General features: G+C 31.1%; 1 protein-coding gene across 5 annotated transcripts in view; it reads right to left on the bottom strand.

Moving 5' to 3' along the window:
- Positions 1-406: 406 nt before the first annotated feature.
- LOC107437641 (uncharacterized) overlaps positions 407-14,388 on the bottom strand; it is a 49,826-nt gene continuing 35,844 nt past the window's right edge. For 3 of the 5 annotated variants that reach the window (XM_043040072.2, XM_043040074.2, XM_071187976.1), the window contains exons 3-10: positions 9,772-9,929; positions 9,631-9,703; positions 9,406-9,561; positions 5,135-5,333; positions 4,815-4,993; positions 2,848-2,914; positions 2,618-2,776; positions 407-846 (exon numbers count right to left, since the gene is read on the bottom strand). In XM_043040072.2, coding sequence (XP_042896006.1) covers positions 746-846; positions 2,618-2,776; positions 2,848-2,914; positions 4,815-4,993; positions 5,135-5,333; positions 9,406-9,561; positions 9,631-9,703; positions 9,772-9,929 — 1,092 coding nt within the window. In that variant the 3' untranslated portion in view covers positions 407-745. The remainder of the gene's footprint in view (positions 847-2,617; positions 2,777-2,847; positions 2,915-4,814; positions 4,994-5,134; positions 5,334-9,405; positions 9,562-9,630; positions 9,704-9,771; positions 9,930-14,388) is intronic. The other 2 variants (XM_043040073.2, XM_071187977.1) reach the window with 1 other exon arrangement.

Here is a 14,388-nt window from a genome sequence, read left to right as displayed (position 1 = left end):
AGAATTTCATAAATACGTTACATTATACAATAACTGCCAACTTAAGATTTTTCTAGAGATTGCAAAATTTACTTTGACATTTTTAAAATGAACAGTCGTTATGGTGACACACACGTGTGCTTTATTTTAAACGTACTTCCTCTTGTTATAAAACTGCCATTCACGCAGTGATGTGCACGTTGGCATGTTGGCACGTTGGTAAATAAATAACCACAAAAAAAAAATGGACGTTGGAGGCCACAAACAGGAAAGATTTTCAGATTTCTATAAATTATTGAACACTTAATGCCTTTCGAGCGACAGTTTTCGACAAAAGCATCCGAATGTCTTGTTAACGTAAGTGGTTAAATATTGTAAAAACTTTTGTAATATTGCGTGGAAAAATAGTTTAAAATATTCACAGAAAACAAGGAAAACTAGATTTTATTTGTTATAAAATTTAAAATGGTTAAACCATTCACATCAATAAGCAGTCTAAAAATTTTAAACAATTCCTATAGTTGGCACAACTCAGAAGCTCAAGGCTTCAGCAGCAGTTAGAATCCATACTTTGTCTTGTAAACATTAAAATATAGGCGTTTCAGTCAATCTGAACACATGTTTTTAACTTGTGCCCTTACTTCAAGGATTTAACACTTGAAAGAGTACTTTTAAAAAGTAACAGTCTGAAAACTTTACAAAATTACAGTCCAACTTCGAAATAACTTAATTCAATCCACTTCATCACGAAGTTGATTTGTGCAGTTTATTCCCATTCTCCAACATACAATACACCAGGTGTTGTGTTCTGAAATGTTCGCATTCTACCATACACTTTGGAGTACTCTTCATCATTGAAGCTTTCTTCTGAAAATAAAATTATCTTTAAGTTTCTAGTATAAGAATCATATGATTTCAGTAGTTTAAAACATTGTTGTTGTTGTTAATTTACGTCGCACTGTAGCTGCACAATGGGCTATTGGCGACGGTCTGGGAAACATCCCGGAGGATGATCCGAAGACATGCCATCACAATTTTGATCCTCTGCGGAGGGGATGTTTAAAACATTGAAATTACAAACTGAGAACTTTATAACATTAAACGTTTGTGGGATTAAATAGCAATTTTAAAAGTACCAGGTTTCATATTTATAAAGACACTAATCATTTTATTGTTTACTAGAGAAATGGCAACTTCTAGTACTATTACAATATAGTAACTTATAGTTACTATATAATAGTAACAATTTCAAATCATTTCTAGAAAACAAAATTTCAAAAACATGTTTGAACTTTAAAATTGGCAGGAAATTTCAAAATGCTTAGACAATACTGAAGTTTAGTTGACAAAAATAAAATCGCAAACTATTTCAGGGCACTAAAATCATACAATCAATCCCATAAACGAGCATGTTATGATTCAGAAAAGAGAAACAGTTTATACTTTTGATTAAAAATTACATAAAATCAGTATTCAAAGTAAGGTAATGTTTAAAAACTTGTTAAAATTTCTTTAGTTAGTAATATACACAAACTTTTAGTTAATGAAGCTACTGCATATTAAAAAATAAGGAATAGCGTAAAGAAAAATTTTTAAAACATTTTCAACATTAGTTTATTACCCAGCATTGACAGCTTCAGTTTATTTAGGAATCTGGACGCTCTTTAGGTAGGACTAATCGTTTAGAGTTGTTTTTGGAAGTCTTAATTTCCTTGAAGCATTGTCCAAGCCCGGGATTCTTGTCGATTGAATATATATTTATTCTTAAGATTATGATTTTTTTATCGATCAAATTAAAATTTTTAAATTTTTCAATGAATCAGAAATTTTTTAAATCCGAACTAAATCCTGTTGTGAACTTTCAGATTATTAGTCTCTAGAGCTCAAAACTTCTAAAAAGTTTACATCTTTTCTCCCAACAAGTAAAAATTAAGTTTTTGAACTAAACTACCAATTATCATTAATGAACAACTTTGTCTATAAAATTTCTTTTCCAATTAGACTTGTTTGATGAATTCAACTTAAATACTCTTAAAAAAGCATAAAATTTTCATAAAACTAGAACAAAATAGTTTGAAACATTTATCTTAAATTTATATAGACACGTATATTAAAATAGAGATTTAATTTTTATTTAAGGATCAAAATAAATGTTGAATGGGATAAAACAAGAGTGGGAAGAACAAAGAAACAGGAGTTTCCATATAAAAAGGCAATTTAAAGACTTCCTATAAATAAGACTCAAAACCGAAAAGAAATTTTAAGTATCTTGCATGAAAAATGAATTAGAAAAAACAGGAAACATTTAGTTTCAGAAAATGTCCTCAAAATTCTTAAAATGCTTTAAAAATACAAACATCATCGAAATCAAACTTAATAATCAATAGTGAATAATTTTTGATGCTACAATAGTGAATGATATTTGCTGGTTACTGGTAATAAATTTCATTGGCACATGAAAACACATAAGTCAGTATTTCAGACCAGAAAAATTGTTACAAAATGTCATTTCTAGAGTAGGAATGCTTACTCTAAATCCATTTTTCTAAAAACCATTCAATAAACAAGATTCATTTTTTAAACCAGTTACTCCATGAAAAGAAATCAGTTTACACTTAATTGGAACATTCATTCTTACCCAGGGAGTTTTCAAAAACCCTGTCGTTCTGTCGTAATAGACTTAAATACCCGGAACTATGACTCTTTCTGACTGGAGGTGCTTTGCTCAATGCATTATCTACATTTCGTTTTCCAAAATTAGGAACCCTCGCTTTCATGCCGCAGTAGTAAGGGTCATCTGCAATTAAAGAAGCGAAATTAGTTTTTGATAATGTAAAATTTTCCTTAAATGAAATTCACTTTTCTCACCTTTGATCCCAGACTGCTGACTCATGCGACGAGAGGGTTTCTCTCTCTGCCAGTCTTCATAGTCAGGCTAAAAAAGTAATTGCCAATTTGTAAATAGAATTCATTGATGAATTCTAAGAAGATTCATGGTTACGAAGTTATACATGTTTGTTTCGCGTTTTTCTTAGAGTTTATATTAATATTAAAAATAATCAGTTGATAAATATTAACAAGTGGAAAAATTTAAATTTTATATTGGGAATTCCAATTTTGTTCAGCTAATTTTTATTTTACTTCTCTTGCATCGTTAAAAAGTTAAGAAATATATCCATGCTGTATTGGCTCTCCAACTAAAATAAAAAAAACTATTAAACTTTTCAACGAAATTGTATTGAAATGAAGTAAATTAAAGAGCAAATAAAGAGGCTAGTTACAAACTAATGGCAATTTAACTCTAATTCGAATTTTTGTAGTTTTCCTTATATATCAATATTTAGATATTTCAGTTTTGTTGAGACTTGTAAATTAAACCGAAGTAGAGACCAAGTAGAAGGTTATGGATTCTTAATTAGTCATGCCTTGCAGATATAAAGGTTATGTTTAGTGAAGTTCTATTCATTGGACCATGGACATATCTGGAGCACAATATGTATGTTCAAAGCTCCAGATATGTCCATGGTGACCTACCTAAACAGCAGTCATTCTTAATTATGAAGGAATCTCAAGAATACCCGAATGCAAGAATACTAGAATATAGTCATAATCTGTAATTAGTGATTATTAATTTTATGTATATTTCAGGTAAGACCAGGTAGAAACCTGAAGTTTTCGGACAAAGGAAATCCTCGGCAAGAAATAATCCTCAATGGGGATCGACTAAGAGTACGTTTGCTTACATTGCAATTGCTGACAGATTGTTTCTGGCTCAGCATTTACAGCACAAACTAAACTTAGGATTCTTCTGAATTTTAAGAGTTGCCAGTAGAAAAAACAAAAGGTGATGTACGTTCTCAGGAGCAGTGTTCTTTAAAGTATTTTTCAGTGGTACAAAAATATTTTCGTTAAATTTTGATTTCATGATTTTAATTTAGATTATTTAAGGAATTAAATTAAAACATAATGTTAAGAATGTAAGGTAACAGAAAAAAAACAAGATTAGCTTTAGAATAACTAATTCCCTGATAAAAAGTTAAGGTTTTCAAATAGGCTTATTTTAAAGCCTTCCAATCAAATCTACTTTATTTTGAGCTTTAAAATTTACTTTTATTTAAACGTCACAAGTACCATCGACATTTAACACAATTTAAGGTTCATTTCGAAATACCAAAGTATTTTTCAGAGTAAACTAAAAAGGCGTGCCACTTAAGATAACTTATCTTTGGTAATCTGCATTAAGTCAAAAAAATATATTTCCTTGATATTCCTTTACTTCCAATTCTTATACCTTAGGAGATTTTTTACTTAAAACAAATACAAAACTATTATATAATCAGGTAACCGTGAATTTTCAGTGTTAAAATGTCAACTTTAGAAAGGTGGCAAAGAACGATAGCCCTTTAGACTGATGGTTAGTCAGTTAAGGGTATTAATAAACGTTATGATATAGGACCTTTATATATATATATATATATATATATATATACATNAATCAATGCAAATTAATGTATAATTGAAAGAAAAAATTAAATCCTAAAGAGGACGGATTTTAAGCAGTTAGATTGTTGAAAACAGAATATAAAAAGCAATTAGGGGGATCATCAAGTTTTAGCTGTCAAATTTGTTTTGATGCTCAACACAACTTAAATGATTTGTCATTTTATAACCTTTTTAGCATAGACAATTTAAAATTTTAACTGCATGCCTCCGATAAGGTTTCGAAAAATACACATTAAGAGTACAATAACGAAATTCCTGTACATATCTTCGAAATATTCATTGATAGTATTAAGCAGTTAATATCGTATTTCTAAATATATGACTTAACTTACAGTCGGGACAGGAACTCTGTTCAAGTCTCGTGGTGGCAGCTTTGGTGGTTTAGATTCTTTCATTGTATCAGATCCTCTAGAAATCTCAGAGCTAACAGGAACACTGTATGGATCTTCGTCAACAGGAATTGGCAGTTGACGCCGATTACTAGTTTTTTCAATACTTGAGCGTTTTGGCACTGAAATAAAAATTAGTTATTTATAAAGAATATTGAAATTTGAGATTTAAAAAAAAAAGAAGAGTACTCTATACGATAATGAAAGAAAAAATTAGAAGACAGACTTTAGCCATTTAAAGCCTTGAAATTCTTAACACTTACTTGGAGGAAACTTTGACCTTAACATGTCTAAAGCAACTACGTTGATTATCATTACCCAGCATGAACAATCTAACAGTTCAGTACTATCCTTTACAAATGTTATTGCAGATATGCATTGACTTTCTAGTTTTCGACGGTCAGGATAAACTCTTCTTAGTTCCCCATTTACATTGGCTGTGAATTTTTTCATGTCAAATAGCTGAAAAAGATAATGTTAATTTTTATATAAAAAAATTTGTTTCAAATGGCACATAAGCTTTATCCAAACAGCTGACAAAAGGAATAGTGGAAGTTTTGCAATGTTTTCCCAGACATTGCAAACTGTTCAAAATAATTTCTTGAACAGTGAGATTTCCTTTTATTTATAAGTCAGTTTTTTTGCAAATAAAACAAATTTATTGCGTACTTATTTAAATATGAAGTAATATTTTCTGATAGTTCTTTTAAACTAACTATTGACAAACAAGGTCTATTTTGTGCGAATTAATCGATAGTTAAAAGAAAAAAGCATGTCTGAATTTAAATGTAGAAAGGTTATATTTTCAAATTGTCATTCAAAATGGTTAGTTACCATTGGTAAAAATAGATTAGTTTACAATTAACACTAGACATTAAAATAACCTAATTGAAAGAACCTAAATTTGATTATTACTTATTCCGATGATCTGAAGATCCCCGAGTTCATTCACCTTAAATATCTTCAAAAAATAAGTCCCAGAACATCCTTGAGTACCAAGTTAACGCAGTTAATCAGACGTAGTGAGGTGGTTTCCACTTTACTACACTTGTGGCTAACTGGAAATCTCTTAGCACTATGAGAAAAAACAGAATTTTTTTTTTAAATGTACAGACGAGTCAGTTGTCCTATCTTTCCAGTCGCCTTTAAAAATAATTGAAGCATCAGGACTCCAATTAGGATACCACAGATGTGGTGGTTGTTTTCAAGAGTTGCTTATATAGAAGCCTTATTTCTCGAGTACAGTATAAGGTAAGTTAGTGGATCTTCTCCAGAGCCTGATTCATGGAATTCTCTTTCACTAGAGACTCAGAAATAGTTATATTATAAATTCATTGCAGATGAAGCACAGAACTGGATAGGATCCCGAGTGTGTCTACGATTCTAATTCTCTTTTGGGCCCCAATAAGTCTTCAATTTTGCAGATAGTGAATTGCACTTCGGCTGTTCGAAAGAATCCAGATTTTTCCAGTTCAAACGTTGCTCAGAAACGAACTAGTGCCAAATAAATTTTAATCATTTCAAAGCAGAAAGCTGATCAGTAATCATTTCTAAAATCTTTCAAAATTTAAAAGCTCCACTTCCATTGTATCTCATTCTTGTTACAGTCTGTATAAACCAGAGTTTCCCCCTCAGAAATACTATTGACCACGGATAGAAAAGCCTGTTTTAAGGACTTACAATGAGTAAATTCTGTATGAAAATATACTCTGGACAATATGTCCAATGGTGATGCAATGGACTTAATTAAATTCTACAGCAGATTCTAAAACTCTTAGCTTAACAGTGCAACTGAGTTTACTATTCTTTTTCAGCCTGATTATTTTGCCCATCACTTAAAGTTTACAGTATGATTTTATCACAATAACTCAAAAGCTTGTTGAAGTACTTTGTTCGATAAGGAATGAATCTTAGCCACAAAAGTAACAAATCCACTAGAGAGGACAATATTTGTTTGGGTGCTATTTCGCAACCCTGTAATTGAACTCTATGAGCACAATAGTACTCTTTTCAGATTTTCAAGGTTTGAGTCTGACGAGACTATGGATGTAGTCATTCAAGATTAGGTTTAAATAGAGAGATAAGTTATCCTTAAGTCGCCCCAATCACAGTCAGAGATGAATTTTACTATCCTATATATTTATTGCTTTAGTTACTGGCGAATCAATGTGTTTACTACACGCAATTTCAGGGCCAAGTACGAAACAGATATTGCTCACTCTGCAAAAGGTGTTCATTAAGAAAACTTTTCAGACATTGACAATATAATTGGTAAAGTCAGTAATACATTAAGAGGATTAAACAAAAGTTTGTTTTCTAGCAGAAAAATTTAGAGTGGATAAATTAATTCTATTAAATGTCAGGATCGCTGCACTAAACAATGTCGTCAGCAAATGAACCTCTTATAGTTTCTAGAAATAAGATTCTATGACATCAATGAATAAGGCAAAGAGAACCGCTGAATTTACTTTGGTGTATTATATGCCACCTTCCGATTTAAACTAGCGTTATCTCTTATTAAATTCCTTAATATATATAAAAAAGCAGCACTAAGGCAAACTGAATATTTGGTTATAACCCTTCAGAACCTGCAGAATGAGAAAGCGCTTCCTCTGGCCCGCATACTCAAAGTATTCATATTACATATATAGTATTCAGAGTAGGGGAGAGTGGGGTCAATTGTAACAGGGTACGATTGTAACAGAGCGAAAATTTCGAGTGTCTGGTTCTAGATTTGGTTCCTAGGTGGCGCACAAGGTGTATTTAATAAATCTACATGTACACCCCTGCTGGCAAACATTTTTAAGTACTTTTGAAAGAGTTACATCACAAAAGATATTTTCACGATACGTAAGTACTTTTTTTGGTATTGGAATATTATATTGTAACAAAGTAATTTTGTTTAAACAAATAAAAATTATTAACCGAATATGTAAGTGGACACCTTAATTAACATTTCAATAAAAAAAAATTAGTTTTGTTAATTAACTAGCATTGTTTTTAACAAATGAAGCTGAAATGGCGTCTTGGGGACAATTGTAACAATAAGTAAAGGGACGATTGTAACAGCTGAAAATAAATAATCTTATGTTTACAAACCATTACTTAACTCTTTAAGAACCACCAATAGTTTCCTATATCATTTATATTATGTTGCATGTGCATTATTTTATTTGTCACCTTTCACAGCATAAATTAAAATTTTTAACCCCTTAAAGTTAAAAGTTTAACCCTTTAGGTCTCTGCTCATTATTATTTTTACTCCTAAAATATCACTACTATTTTGATCAATAAAAAAATATATCACAACTATGATAATATGTATAATTAACTATGTTTTAGTTGAATTTATGAACTGTTACAATTGACCCCGTAAGTGGGGACAATTGTAACAAGTGCGCGACTGTCAAAAATTGTTAATAACTAATACAATAACATTTAAGATAAGGTATAAATTTTTTATCTAGTAGAGGATAGTCTACTTTACTCGTCTGTCAATTAATACTAATAATATATTGGTTAATACTAATAATATATTTTTGGTTATTTAAAAATAGTTATGTAAAAAATGTTACAATTGACCCCACTCTCCCCTACATATATAGACTAATACGAGATTACTGTATTGAGATCGTGTCCATGCAATCTTCAGCAGCTAGATTCAGACAGGATTGTTTTATACGTTATACCACGAGTCTTGAAGGGAGAATCATGGCTTTAAGCATTATGGTCCTGAAAGAGTTAACCCCTTGCACTATGCTGAAATTCGGAAAAAGCAGTGCCTAACTTATGCTACCGAATGTACGCGAAAAGACCCGGCGCAGCCCGAGTGATAAGATATCTTATGACTAAGTGCAAGATAGTTGCGCTGGTCTTCACTTCACGCGATGGTGCTCTTGTGAATTTCAAAGGAGTCTGAATAAAAAAAAAGCTTAAAAAGTATTAATTGGTACATATTATTACAACAAATTCTGTATAACTAATATAATTAATAGAAAAATACAAATTTGAAGTGAATCTAAGGCAATATTTGAATTGAAATAAATTCAGATTATGTAATCAGACCTAAAAAGGAAAAATACAATATAAACAATAAAAGCCCATTCAGACGTTCTTGTTTAGCCCGGGATTAAGATCACGAGTATTGCTCGTAATATTCATGCGTGGCTGAAATTTAGATTACTAGAAATTTAGATTGTTATGATATACTCTTACAGTTATGCCCTTAAGTTACAAAAATGCACCGAATGAATATTGGAAAAGTTAAATTGATAAAAATAAATTATGTAAAATTTTTAAAGTAAATGAAAATAGTTCCACCTATCCTGGTTTAAAAGCATAGTTTAGAAAGCATTTTTTGAAGGTATATTTAACGATAATTTTATCTTTTTACGACACTATAAGACAATCACCCCTCAAATATTTTGCTAACATCTCTCTAAAAAGTCTTCACTACCCACTGGGGGTCCGATAACCTATAGTTTTAACACCTGTATTTGTAGAAAATTAAAGAGTAAATTGAGCAAGCACTTACTTTCACAGGTTTTTCTATTTCTAGAAGTCCACCGGCTATAATTATATCGTTTGCTATACTGTTTTCTTCTGTTTTAACTTCTTTCACGTATACGTTTGTTTTGCTAATTCTTTTGATCATAATATTGCCAGCTTCATCCATCTTAATTTTCACACCCTGGAAAGAGTGAACTAATTAATATTCAATGAACAAAATTATGAAGTGATTAATAAATAAAATACTCACATGTCCTATGTTTTTCTTGAGCTCTTCTGTTTTAGCATCTCTCATGGGGTTATCAAAACCACATAGACCAATCCTATAATTAAAAAAAATTGTTTTACACTGGTAACAAGACTAAATTTCTCAATTTATCTGACACTTTACCTATATCCGTCGAAACCATCATCTGATCCATTAATAGTCAGCACAGGAGCTCTTGCATAAGCTTTAGCTACTCTTCGATTTCTTTCCATAACAATGATTTTAGCCCATATTTCGTCATCTATTTGCTTCCATTTGTTCAATACTTCTTGAATGTGGTCCTATAATAAATTAATTCCATTAGGTATAAAAATCATCGATTTTCTTAGCACAGAATGTCTCAAAAGTAACTCATTTCTAGGAAAAAGAACTTCGTACAACCATAACTGCAGTCAAGATTTATTGCAGTTCACTGGAATTTTACATGGCCAACTTGAGACTCCATTGTTCCATACTGTCACAGTCTAGCAACTGGCGAGCGGTTTTAGTAATAGAAGCTCTGATTTGTGTCATAAGAGGACGCTATCTCACGGGAGCAACTAGTCATGTCGATTCTTTGACCTAAATTAGTAATTCAAAACTAATAAAAAGTTACTAATGCCACTTGCCAATACCCGCAAACCTGCTATGGGAAACAGAATTTTTAGGTAGGATGTGAGCGCTTTTCGGTGGAGCCTTCTATGGTCAAGAATAAGTCCTTTAAGCACACACGTCTCTGCCAGTTTACTGGACTGACCTAGTCGCACATCTATTCATCCACAGATCGTAATTTTGACCTGGACAAGAGAACGATCAATTTCAAATTAGTACCCTCAGACGTATGATTTGTTATGAGAACATTGACTTTGTGACCAGACAGATTTAACGGGCACCAGTCACCATTTAATACACGGGGATCCTTCGGCGGGCGGAATTTGGACTCACGATCTCACGAACACAATACCAACGTCCTACCTACCAGGCTATCCCGGCATAGAAAAATATTTCAAGCAACAGTGGTTGTAACAGTTGATAAACAGTGAAGTTTCAAAAGCTGAAAAAAATTTTAAATTTAAAAATGCATATATTATGATTACTTCCCCACTCAGTAATTTCGCCGGCCATAACTTTTCTGCATTTTGAAAAAAAAAAATTCTGCATTCGAAACTGCATGGTTTACACTAGGTACACCTGAACTATTATCTTTGAACTACTTAAGTAGGTGAAATAATATGACACGAATTTTTTCTCTCGTAGTATAGCATCACTTAAGTTGTTCAAAGATTACCTTGACCCTTTACACAAATTTAATGGTAGGTCAAAATAAAAGCTCGCAAGAGTTTTAAACTCGTATGATTGTAGAAACTGCCCAAATCCAGCCAACTCTTTGTCCAATCCACTGATCAGGAATTTCTGTTGAAGGTAAGGGTGTAAGATTTAAACCTAATATACCCCATTCTGCTAATCTATGACAAGAAATGATGGAAAGTCAGCTTATTACACAATAGAGTTGATACTTTTTAAACATCCCCGTATTTAACCAGAAACCTTCAGTTCTTTAAATGATACTGAACAAAGAATTTGGATAACACTTTTGCAATGCTGTCATTTTAACATGCCAAATTAATTTTTTATTCAGTAAGAACATTAAGCAACTTGCTTTAACTATTACTTTAAGGAGTTAAAGTAATTTGAAAGTAAAAACGAAAGATCAAAAATATTTTTGGACAAGAGTTTTTAAAATAAAAAATATTTAAGGAAAAATACAAAGCAGGATCGATGCTTAAGTTCAAACCCCGTCACGTAATTTATATTGTACAGTTTACAATTATTGAATGAGTTGCAAAAATTACAAAATTTCAAAGAATGAGTTGCAAAAATTACAACAGTTAGAGATTTAAAATTGTTCTTACATAGACTTCAGTGGTTTTCTTGGAAAACAAATGAGATTGAACCGTCGAGCAGTTACAATGATTAATGATCGATTATAGAGTTTAAATGACAAATTAGGAAAGTTGCTATGCTGCCTTTACTTGTAATTAAAATTTATTATAAACCTCTAACGCAAAAATTAAAATCAAGAACACTCAGAAACGATCACAGAACGGTCTTTAATCTGTATTTAACATTACAAGGTAAAGTTCGATGATGAGGAAAACTTCAAGTTTTAAAGCATTTAAGTTTTAGAGTTATAAAATTTGTTTATCAAACTATAATTCCTTACAACTGAGTGCAAAACTTCCACATTCCATGAAAAACTTTAGAGATACAACGAACTGCAAGAGTGAAATTGACATTAAGAGGCCGAAACTTCGATGGCCCTCCTGATTAAATTACGAGTAATTGGATCTTTTCTGGGATCAATTACCCTCTCATTTGATACTAAAAAATCTAAATCTGTCGAAAGAGGGTATGTTTATTTAGAGAAAGTATTTTCTTTTGTTTGATTTCGCAACTTAAAATTTCCTGAGTACTAATTAGCGCATTCGGATTCATTCATTTGAATCTTAAGTTTTCTGAGAGTGATACCTTTATTTTGCGCACTGTACTTCAGTTTACAAAAGTAATTCCCATTCGTTAATGTAGTTTTCATGATAATCCATTCTATCCCATTCGCATTAGTGCTAATAAATATAGTTTACTTATTTCAAAATATTTTTTAGTCTATATTGAAGATAAATAGTGGCTTTTAATCTCGGCAATATTTTTTTTTTGTCTTATTATGAAGAATACGAAGTAAACTCTCCTAATTATACGAACAGAATAAAGTATTCTAAAGCTTAATAAGGAAATGTTGGAAAAGTTTTTATTGACCACTTATTAGAAGCATTCTTGATTGCTTATAATATTTTTGGTATCTTTATAGAATGTTGTATACACTATTTCAATTTGTAGACAAATTATATAAAAACTTAGCAAAGTACTAATTTACCACTTAACCTTCAGCTACTAATTTTCAATGGAAGTTTGCATAAAAATTAAAAATAGTTCTGAAACTTCAACAGTTTATTTCTTTAAAGAAAAAACTAAAAATGAACAGTAAAATTATAAAACAGCAATTTCACTATGCAAATAAAGTTACTCTAGACTGCGAACTAAAAATTAGCTTTAATATTTATGTCAATCAACTAAATGCAACTTACATTATTTCCCTTAATGCTTTTCCTTAAAATATAGGTAACGGATAAAATTTAACTCCTACGATTGAAGTGTTATGGTATCTGGTTTTCATAAAATTTGCTCAATTTCAATTGTATTGGATAAATATCAAGTTATTTAAATTTAAAGCGACAGCCTTTGAATAGATTCCTTACCATAAACAGAGTCAAATCCTAACGGTGTGAATGTTAAAACCTTCCGACATAATAGTATGAGGCTCTAATGTGTGACTCACAAGATTGAATAAGGTATGCATTTAATTTGTGAATATTAAATTGAACTTTCAAAATTTATTTTTTGGAGAAATTTTAACTTCACGCAGAAATTAACTTCCGACGGTATAGGTGTTTGAACTCTAAGGTAACTTTCAGAGGAGCATCATGAATAGAGGAAAAAATTTCGTAGTTATTTCAAAAGACAGAACTTCTTTGTGCCAGGTTCAGTTACATATGGCCAGAGGCATCTCAAACTGGCACGCAAACAACTGTTCATTGCGCAACCTTGGTTTAAGTCCTTGAAACACGTGGTTTACAAAATCACTAATTTTTTGTTTCAGGCAATAAGTTTTTCCCAGCTCTTCCAATTTTTAATAGAACTGCTGATTTAAACTTTAACTAAACTAAGTGTGTTTTTAGCCTTATAATTTACATTTTAGAAACTTAAGTGATAAACTTTTGATAACTTAATCTCGGTTAGGTTACAGTAAGCAATTTTAATTTTATTAAAAGCAGTTTATTACAGAAACTAAATTCTTGACATGGAACATTAGCAAAAATATTTGAAAGATCCCTTTCTCTAAATTTGGCTGCACGGTAAAAGTTCAGTAGAGTCCTTCAAATCTGATATAAAATTCGAAACAATGAAGCTCGTGTAAATCTCATTCCTACAGTAATAAAATTTAACACAAAGCCATTTTATTTACAGTTAGTTTTGCTAAATTCAAGATTAATCTTAAACTCAAAACATGGCGATGGCACTATAGTTTAGGCCAGTGATTCTCAACCACTGTGCCGCGGCACTTTTGTGTGCCGCCAAATTCTTAAAATGTGCCGCCAAATATTAGAAATGATACAGTAAAAATTATAATGCTTTTTTTAATTAAGAGTAAAGTTTAAATTAAAGAAAAGTGCATATTATATATATATATATATATATATATATATACTTTTNTTATTTCATTCCACATTCAAAATTATTATCACAAACTATTTAACACAGTGTAAAATAGGTAATTAAACAACTTTTAATCTAATTTTTTCATTGTGTGCCGTCAAATTTCGAAATCGTTAAAAGTGTGCCGCAACGAAAAAAAGGTTGAGAATCACTGGTTTAGGCATTGAGCTGTCAAAGACTGTGGTTCGATCCCAGGCGGTTTGAAAGCCACCCAGGTTCAGATTGATGGGTACTCTTGCTTGGGAAAAGGTGGTCTTTTCGTTTCATGACACCAATGAGATCACGAAATTGTGGAGCTTTTAACTCTTCATCCCCTGACCCACTATTTGCTGAAGTAAAGATGCCTTTTTAAAAATTCATATATTGTTTAGAGAACAAAATTCCGGATATAAGTTCATCCAAATTAAACAAAGTTTAAGTTCGCAATTT

This window comes from Parasteatoda tepidariorum, chromosome X1 (genome assembly GCF_043381705.1).
Source record: "Parasteatoda tepidariorum isolate YZ-2023 chromosome X1, CAS_Ptep_4.0, whole genome shotgun sequence".
Lineage (NCBI taxonomy): Eukaryota > Metazoa > Arthropoda > Arachnida > Araneae > Theridiidae > Parasteatoda > Parasteatoda tepidariorum.
The sequence above is the reverse complement of the archived record's forward strand: the minus strand, read 5'-3'. Positions and strand labels throughout refer to the sequence as shown.